We start from the raw sequence: 10,275 nt of genomic DNA, 5'->3' as shown, positions 1-10,275 counted from the left end.
GAAATATCGGATTATTAGAGCTCTGGTTGTTCGATATGAATAGGACAATAAAACTACATCCAATACAAATGGAAAGCCATAACTCGCTGTAAGAGATGTTTCTTACTATAACACTTAGCTTTCGTCTTAATATTTTTTTTGGCTGCAAGCCTTGTTAAAAAAAAGATAAAAAGTCAATGATCTATTTTTTAATTCTTATGGCAACACCACTTTTAAACTGTCATCTCCAGAATTGTGGTCTTTTTTTGCTCCGTCAATGTTATTTTCGAAAATAAACAATTTACTATGAAATTGGAATAATAAAGCCATAAAACGAGGTTATAATTATAGAATTTGTTGCGGTTTGCAATAAAATGGCTTTTAAGTACTTCTTTTGTGTTCTTTTGACTTACAACATGTTGTTGTCGTGCGCCTCGGCGGCGGTGCATGGGCACGGCGTGGACAACTTGGAGCGGGAGACGGACGGCAGCTTCCGCGCGCGGGACTACGAGCACTACGGCGACTCCGGCCACAACTCCGAGTTCGACCACGAAGCGATACTAGGTAAAACGACAACGTACCTTGTATTTAACTCGTATTGTGACGTCGGACGCAAGATGTAGCAACAGCTCGGCAAACTTCGTTCAGTTGATAAGGAATGCGTTAGCGTGCGCTCGAGATGTCGATGAAGAACGCGTTGTTTGTTTTCGTGCCGCTTGCATTGGCGTTGACGTACTATTTCTCGTTAGGGAGCGTGCGAGAGGCCGAGGAGTTTGACAAGCTCAGCCCAGAGGAGTCAAAGCGGCGGCTGGCTCTGCTGCTGCCGAAGATGGACCTCAACGGAGACCAGCAAGTGGACCGGAAAGAACTTAAGAACTGGATATTGAAATCTTTCATGTAAGTTTTATTTTATTCACTTTTTCTTATTTTTGTTTATTGGTATACAGGTTTTATGTTGTTTAAAGTTTATTTTGTTTGGCTATAGTGAACTGTGAATATAAAATGAATATTCAGTAAAAGTGTGGGGTGAAATCTGAAATGACGAAAGCCACAAATCAAATATTTTTCTTGTAAAGTTGACTTTTTATTTACTACACTTTTTATCTTAAATCTCAATGACTGAGAGCTTCATTGCAGATAAAGCAATTGGCCGACAGTTGACAGTCAGTTTGTTGACCAATGGATGGCAAGCATTTCGTTTTTCACAAGAAAACTTGATTCCAATCAGACTTTGCAGTTATTCTGATAAATAACTGATATTTGTTAAAATCAAAAATCGTTTATTCTAAGTAGGCTGAAAATCAGCACTTTTTGAACGTCAAATTTACAAAACACAGCCCCCAAAACGCCCGCCCTTCACCACTTCCTATGTGTTTTTGCTGGGAAGAAGAAGTGGTGGAACAAACTCCCCAGTTTTGTGAGTACTGCCATTCATCTTCATACAGATTTATGGGTCCAAACAATGGGCTGACTAAAAGAATGTACTGTTACCCAATTTAACTTTAATTTCACAAAACAGCAACCTGTCTCGTGAGGAAGCACAGGAGCGTCTTCAAGAAGCAGACGAGGACCGTGACGGAGCGGTAACCTGGCTGGAGTACTTGCATGATACGTTTGGAGTTGATTCAGAAGATGATGTCGGACCTGATGACACTGGGGACTCAGGAATGGTAGGTAAACCTTGGCTTAACATGGAATATTATGAAATCAATCACAGTTTACTTCTAATGATATACCTAACTGGTAAATCAAAAAGATGAAATGAAAATAGGAAAGGCTACTTTCCATTCAGGTGCAGAAAATTGATCCTTCAGTAGAGGGGCCAAGACATGGATGAAATTTAGTTGACAGTAAAATTTAAGCTTCCATGAAATTTACAGCCATTCCATTTATATTTATTTGTAACCTGTATTAACCACTTGCCATACTGGGATAAAATGTAGCCTATGTTATCTGGGAAGAATGTAGCTCTCCAACAATGAAAAAATTTTTTCAATTTGGTTCAGCAGTTTCTGGGCCTTTTGGGTACAAACAAACAAAAAGAACCTATTTAACATATTAGTGTAGAAGATTTGTAATAATTGTTTTTTCTTTGTAGTTACTGCAAGAAGAGAAGGCGATGTGGGCGATAGCTGACGCCAACAGCGATGGGAAACTTGAAATTCACGAATTCCAGGTCAGTTCAGAATACAAATATTTCTGTGATAAGCACTATTATGTCTACAAACACATTTTTTTACATATCATGTTCTGCCCTTATCCCAATTTTATTTGCGAGTCTGCACAGCATGCATTTTTCCTCATGTCTCATCATCTGCCTAGAAACTACTAGACTACCTAGCTTCTGACTACCCATAACGACTGCCAAATATGTTCAATTGACAGCCGGGACTGTTTATCGTGCCTTCCGAAACACGGAAAAACTAGTTATGATAAAAGGGTCACCCATCCACGGACCTACCGCGCCAAACGTTGCTTAACTTTATGATCGATGTCTCCTTATGTCACAAGAAAGATTATTTTTACTTTGTCATATTCATGTCTTAAAATAATAGTTTGTGTACCAAATGTGGGTCATACCGCTATGCTCCATTTTCTAAACATAATATTAACTTCCTATGTTTTGATTAACCACACAAAGCATAAACTATTAAACCGTTAACTACTAGTAAAGTAAGGATTTACTTGATATCATAGATTAGATTTATATGCTTGTTATCCTTTTCATTTATGGCAGCTGAACTTGTATTACATAGAAACACTATTGAAGAGACATTTATATAATGAAATAGTTTTTACCTCAATGCTTCTTAGATTATAAGTTCTTAAAGATACCGAAAAGTCTGTAGGTATCAAATCTGTTAAAAAAAAGTAACTGAATAAATAAAAAAAAAATGAAAAAAAAAATATTTTGTACGGAAATATACAGCGAAAGTACAGAGAAATGTCTTAAGAGTAAGTTGTACAAAACTGACAAAAGTTCTAGGTCGAACGTCTGACTTCTAAACTAGGCAATAAGCCTGTGTCTTAGAAGCCAATGATAATAGTCAGACCTTCCAAATTAAGACATATCTTCCCAATTAAAATGACCAGCTCTGCTTAACTTCCTGTTCAGGTGTTCACGAACCCTGAGGAGCACGAGGAGATGCACCAGATCCTGATCAACCAGACCCTGAGGGAGAAGGACACCAACAAGGATGGGCGCATTGACTTCAATGAGTACGTCGGGGAGAGAGGTCAGTACAGAATACCATAGATTTATTTATACTAATATTATAAAGAGGTTAAGTTTGTATGTAGGGGGTAATCATTGGAACCGCTGGTCGGATTTCCATAATTTTTCTCTGATAGATGGCTACGATGTTCCTGAGGGCCAAAGGCTATGTTTTACCCCGGTAGGTACGTTTACGGTACGTACGTACGTAGTAGTTCCTTTGCGACGCGGGTGCGTCAAAACGGCTAGTGTAAGATAATCATAGTCATCACTACATATTTAAAATCAGGCCGATCTTGACACCCGGATTAGCATAGTTTTGAGTTGAGCCCAAATAGACAGACAAAATTAGTTTCTTATTGATTTCGCACGCAAAAAACTTTTTTAACATTGAACTCAAAAACTACAGAATGGCTTTGCGTCAAGCAAATACGTACATACACGTATTACAGTTTCGAACCCAGCTATTTCAATGATACTTTGCTGAAACGGAGCAAATGTTTACCAAACTACAACCTTAGACTTTATCCAATACAACTCTAATTTACATAGACACAAGCAAACATTCATTCAATCTTATTTCATACAGCATAAGGTTTAATATTCAAGGGAGTTATTCAAACAAGGAATGCATTTCTTGTGCTTGATATCGTCCGCCCACCTCGCGTGTCAAATGTCAAAAACAGCTGATTATTATGCCTATTAATGTCGATTAGAACGCATTCTCATTATTTCGTGAAATTAAATTAGGTTACCTACCTATCTTTATTTTGTTGATTGCAGTATTTAAAATGAAAAAATATTTATTAGAAATAACAAAGTGTAATTATACAAGAATTGTGTTTACAAGTTTGGGTCATCTTAAAAATTTGCGTGAAGCTTTCCTCAATATATTGGCTATATAACATCGAATTATTCTGCAAATCGATCCAGTAGTTGCTAAGATTAGTCCGTTTAAAAACATACTCTTCAGCTTTATTATATTACTAGCTTTCACCCGCGATTTCACCCGCGTCCTGTAGCCGGATGGTGACAAAAACTATCCTAAAACCTTCTCCCGGGCCTAAAGCCATATCGGTCAAGCGGTTTTTATGTTATGTTGTGACAACAGAAAGCGGGCTTCATTTTTGTATATATAGATTTCTCACTCCTATCGAACCTACCTTAACAAAAAAAAAAAACATGCAAAACCGGAGTTAGAAACTAATTATACGGACAAAGTAAACCTCTCCTAATCTCTGTAGACCTAGTAATTCTCACGCTACTAGCCTATTGTTCAACAGTTTAAAACAATAGCTGCTAAATGACCTGTAACTGTTGTTACAATGTTTGTGCGTGCTTGTCACCTGTTGTGTTTGCATGTTTGTGTTTGTAGATATGTATTAACAATGGAATACAATTTCTAGGTGGTTCTTAAATAAAATGAATGAAATTAGCCTATAAGTGAAGGCTATTTTAACTCAGATTTTGAGGTCTAAATTTTTTTAGGGGAATCAAACAGATTTAATAATTAAAACAAATTTTTGCCGCGGTTTTGGTCGATTTCCGCAGGTCACAAGAGATGTCTATAATCTTCTTCGATTAATGGCATATTTGTCTGTCACGCATCAAAATAATGTATAAGGCTACTTTTTACCCTGACTCGGGCTCTTATCCTGACTCAGAAAGTTTAAATGTAACGCTAAGAAAGCCACGAGAAACAGCTATTAGTAGGCTAGCAAGTGTAGTATAGAACTTTCTGTTATGGAATTGATAAAACGGTATTTAGATAAAATCTTTCTAACCAAGCAATTTGATACACGACCACTTGCCGTCCATTATAATCTATCATCCCAATCAGAGTGTGGCTGCTCGAATTAGGAGCGATTACGTCAATTAGTCACTATCGTTTACGGCCGATCCCAATTTCTTATCTATCCATTGATTTTCTTACAAGAGATAGAATTTTGACGAGCGGCTCATGCGAATTTATTCTTTGTAGACCGTATGTCAAGGAAGTTAAGGTTTATATGAAATTGTTGTCCTCAAATGCGCTCCGACGTGCTTCCAGCGGTGTGCGCTTGGCCCATTGGGATCGCCGTTAGTGACACAGTTCGTGTCAAACGCACTTTGTACTTGCATACATTATATAGTGCAGCTAATGTATTTAAATATAGTGGGGTCATCTGGCGGTCGGATTTGACCGTTATTCGATAATTTATGTAATACCAAGTTAGACCTGTGCGTAAAATATTTTTCGTAATGTCTGTGTTATAATGTAAAATATCTTGTTTCTCTTGGTTATAATGTGCCCTGTTTTTGGGTACCTACATGACATTTTATCGTTCACAAATGCATTGGAGATATTGCAATACCTTATTTTTATGTTCACAATAAATACATGACATAAGGACTAATATTTTAAAATGAAACAGCCTATCTAACAATGGAATAATCCGTCAAATCGGATCATCAGCCTAGCTCATGATCGCGTTCAAGCAAAACATAACTCTTCAGCATAATTAGTATTTTTGTAATATTTTTAGTTTTTACACAATTACACAACTGGAAATATATTTATTTGTACAAAAAGAGCTTCATTAATATAAATTTTCGTCCTACAGGTAACCACCAAGACAAGGGCTGGTTAATATCCGAGAAGGACAAATTCGACAACGATTTAGATCTGAACAAGGACGGAGTTATCGACATGGCCGAGATACACACGTGGATTATACCTAACAATGAGTGAGTATCTGCCTAGCCACTTCCTTATATTGGATGTCAGCTTTAGAAGCAGCTAGTATCAGTGTTTTACATGGAGCAACTGTCTATCTCATCATCTCCCTAGCCTTTTCCCAACTATGTTGGGGTCGGCTTCCAGTCTAACTGGATGCAGCTGAGTACCAGTGTTTTACATAGAGCAACTGCCTATCTGATCCTCAGTAAATAAGAGATAAGAAAAGATGGAAAGGGCTTTTTCTACTTTTTTTTCTGAATATAGGTACATGGAGATTTTATGTATGGACAAGAATATGTTTTGACCATATCTCACCATAAGGCGAGCAAAACTTCTATTTGGTATTCTTGTAGCATTCAATAAAAATATGTACATTTCTGTCTCTAATATGTATGATGCCACTATGGATAATAGTTTATTGTTAAAAAAAATATGATTACCTTTTGCAGCGTAAGGTATAGTAAAAGATATGCTTCTCTTGACAGGTAATTATCATATTTAATATAAGTTAGTTGTTAGCCAGTCTTACATAGGCCGACTGTGTGTTTCTGACTGCCTCAAACCATTTATATATTTTATCAGTCTATTTGTGGATGGCCCCAGGCTAAACCCTAATTTTGCCGTCTTTCACCCGTGTATACAAGCATTTTCAATCAAATCTCCATAGAGAATGTTCAACACTCCTTATCGGCTAAACTTGAGAACAATTTACTAGGTTTATGAGGACGTGAAATCTCGCACCGTGTCCAATTGTAGACAATGTAAACGGAATTATATATACCGGTTGTTTACATTGCTTTACTAATATCGGATTAATATTGTTGTTTATCGTTACAAGAATTAAAAATGAATGAAAAACCTAAGATATTTATATTGGAATTTATTCACGCGTTCGGTTCGCGTAGGTTATATAGATATTTCTCTCAATTACACCCGCATCTTGAGATGTCTGTCCGCAACCTAGTAAAACTTAGTCCAATACCATCCCATAAGTACCACTTATCAAAAAAAAAAGCAACAAATGTTCAAACGTTCTTATCTCAGAAACCACTCAACTGATTTGAAATTATCTTCTAGTACCTATATATTAGGTAGCCCATTTATCAAAGAAGGGAAGTCTATGGGCTACTTTTTACCGAAGTAGTTCCCACGGAACGACTGTTACTGACTAGGATTCCGCCTGTATTTGCGCTCCCAGGCACGGAGCCTCCGGGAACCCCGGGTTCTATCATTCTAACCATTAACATTCCTAAAACAACACCCAGTTAATTCCATATTCCATGATTCCAGTGAAATAGCAGACGAGGAAGTGGACCACCTGTTCGCTTCAGCAGACGACGACCACGACGACCTCCTATCATTCGAGGAGATACTCCGTCACCACGACGTGTTCGTCGGCAGCGAGGCCACGGACTACGGCGGCGATCTCATGGGAGAACACTTCGACGATGAGCTCTGAACCATCTGTTTTGTAGCTCTTCGCGTTGCTATTAGAATACGTTGAGAGTGAGTGTTAAAGTGGGGAGTACTTGCTTTTTTTGCCGATTTAAGTTTGCGAATTCTTTAGTTTCACGTGGATCCAAGTTGATTTGAAGTAGCAAAAATATTGTTTAAAATACTCAAAATATCCAAAAAAATAAACACTATCGACAATATTAATTAATTTTATGTATGTATTTATAGATGTCAAGTTTGCTTTAAGCTTAGCTTTAGATAAAAAAAAGTCAAAGTACGCTCAGCTTTTGACACCATCTTTCAAGTTAAGTTCATACTCAGAACAATATTTTTATGAAATTAGCGGTACCTTTATGTTAATAACGTTAATTAATGTTAACAACTCACTTGAATAAAGCAATACTACAGTATGAACTGTTTGATCAACGTATAGACGCGAAGATTTTCAATGCAAAGGGCGGATTTAAACGCACAATATACTTAAATAAATAAGTTATAAGATTTCCGCCGTTCAAGAGAATGGAATAACACGCCATTAAGTTTGGCGCGAAATATACCTTGTACCTATTGTATAGTACACTAGAAACATTTGTACCAAAATATAGGTATAGGCATCCGCCAATCAGAATTAAGTTATATCACGTGATCTTTGTTAAGAACCAATGGCAGTCGTTTATTTTATCTGTGAATAAGGTATTCGTCATTTCCTATTTAAACTGTATGTACTATACATAGTTTCTTTATGTTCTGTGAGCCCGAGTTTTAATTAGAAATAATGAAAATAAGTTATCAAGTGCTTATTGGTAGATTATTCGCTAAAATTGTATTTTGTGTTCCATATTTTCTGTTATGCTTGATGAACTGAATTTTTATGTATTATGAATTAATTATTGCCATTTATCGACAAAATTATGTTGGAAAGTCAATTTTATCTTTATCTGTGAAAACATCTCATATATTGTGTCGACGTCGATACTTATGTAATTTATTAATTACTAGTATTATTTAATAGATTTATATTAGTTTCAAATTGCGGCCTAATTTTAATGTAGTGTGTTATCGAAATGTTTACCTCCAACTGGCAACTAGGTATAATAATCAATAATCTCCACGTGGCTTTACTACGAATAAATTACTACAATTCATTAGTTACTTAAATATTGTGAGGAAAACATTTCGTGTTGTCAACCAGTGACAATATAAAACATTAAGCAAACTAGCGCTATTTACGCCCTGGCGGAATTTTCCTGAACTATTATAATTCAGGGTTCCCATGAGACCATATATAGTAAATAAATATGTAAAATGTACCTACTTCATTGTACAAAGATATTCAATAATTTGAGGTAATAGCTGCTTTATATAATACTAATGGACACACTCAGAGACATTTAATGGTTATTAAGCCATTCCTTAGTGAAGGATTTCTTTGACAATAGTTAGTGTGCGTTCGCGCAGCGGAATGTTGTTGAATTTAAAGATTTTAATTATGCAGATAATTAGTTAAACGTCCTATAATTTGTATGGTAAATAAAATTTGTGTATGCAGCCATTGTGGAGAAATTCACCAAAAACAGATTCCGCTGGGCGAACGTTGGCGAACGTTGTCCTGGCGGAACTTTTTTTAATCCATAGACTTTAGAAGAAAAGCGATGTGTCCGAAAATTTGTGTGTATTTGTGTATAATTGATTATGTATGAATGAAATTAGTGCATGCATAAACTTCGGAGAAATTCAAGTTTCCGCTACGCGAACGTTTGGCCATTAGCTAGTTTTCATATAAAGCGCTTACGTAGCTGTAGATTTTTACGTTTGTTTTGAATTTGTTTATATTTGTTTAAAAACAGATTTAGAAAAGTCGTAGGGTTTAAAAGATAAAAATATAAACGTAAAATACACTTATTAGGTCATAGTTCTTAAAGTATGCAGTTTGGGGTCTAGATTTTCACGTTTACACAAACCTTGTAAGTGTCCAACATGTTGCCAAGTATCAATGATGTTCCATTAGTAATTAAAAGTTATAGGATATTTTAACATGAACAGATCACTGTTTACAAAGCAGTCGAATATCACGACGTTCTAAAGGAATTGCATGGTAAAATGTATGCCAATAATTAGTTTAATCATTCAACTATTCACTTGCAAAATTTCATGTCATTAAATTCAGTAATTAAAGAAAGACAATTAAAATATCGAAACCCTACATAATCCGACCAAGTTCGGATTGCCAAAAGCCCGCCATAAAGCGTTCTTAACTTGGAAGGTTAGTATTTATTATTATGGAACAGTTGCGTACACAAGCGTTAGGAAAAAATAAAACAATTGTATGTCTTGATTGATAAACATTTTTTTAATAATAATGCCACTATCTACGATAAAAATAAATCTTCAATTAACAAGTACTTCTCTATTTAAATATGAGTGTACAAAAATATTTTTATTATTATTACTTACATAAATTACTTAACTACGTGATTAAAAATAACGTTAATAAACATTACGTATTTTAACTAAAATGTCGTAGATAGTGGCGTTATTATTAAAAAATATTTTTCATTCAAGAAATGCAATTGTTTTATTTTTTCCTAACGCTTGTGTACGCAACTGTACCATATTAATAAATATACTAACCCTCCAAGTTAAGAACGTTGCTTAGACATATGGCACGGCCGCTTTTTTGTACCTATCCGAACTTGGTCGGATTATGTAGGGTTTCGATGCTCCGTCAGTATTATAATTGTCTTTCTTTAATTACTGAATTTAATGACATGAAATTTTTCAAGTGAATAGTTGAATGATTAAACTAATTATTGGCATACATTTTACCATGCAATTACTTTAGAACGTCGTGATATTCGTCTGCTTTGTAAACAGTGATCTGTTCATGGTAAAATATCCTATAACTTTT

General features: G+C 35.6%; 1 protein-coding gene across 1 annotated transcript; it reads left to right on the top strand.

Annotated features, from left to right (window-relative positions):
- Positions 1-196: 196 nt before the first annotated feature.
- LOC110381201 (reticulocalbin-2) lies at positions 197-7,465 on the top strand. Its single transcript, XM_064035257.1, has 7 exons — positions 197-543; positions 729-876; positions 1,499-1,649; positions 2,078-2,155; positions 3,095-3,215; positions 5,797-5,920; positions 7,203-7,465. Exons 1-7 carry the CDS (start codon positions 354-356, stop codon positions 7,369-7,371), a joined length of 981 nt encoding a protein of 326 aa, XP_063891327.1. The 5' UTR covers positions 197-353; the 3' UTR covers positions 7,372-7,465.
- Positions 7,466-10,275: the final 2,810 nt, after the last annotated feature.

This window comes from Helicoverpa armigera, chromosome 6 (genome assembly GCF_030705265.1).
Source record: "Helicoverpa armigera isolate CAAS_96S chromosome 6, ASM3070526v1, whole genome shotgun sequence".
In the NCBI taxonomy this organism is placed as follows: Eukaryota; Metazoa; Arthropoda; class Insecta; order Lepidoptera; family Noctuidae; genus Helicoverpa; species Helicoverpa armigera.
The sequence above is the reverse complement of the archived record's forward strand: the minus strand, read 5'-3'. Positions and strand labels throughout refer to the sequence as shown.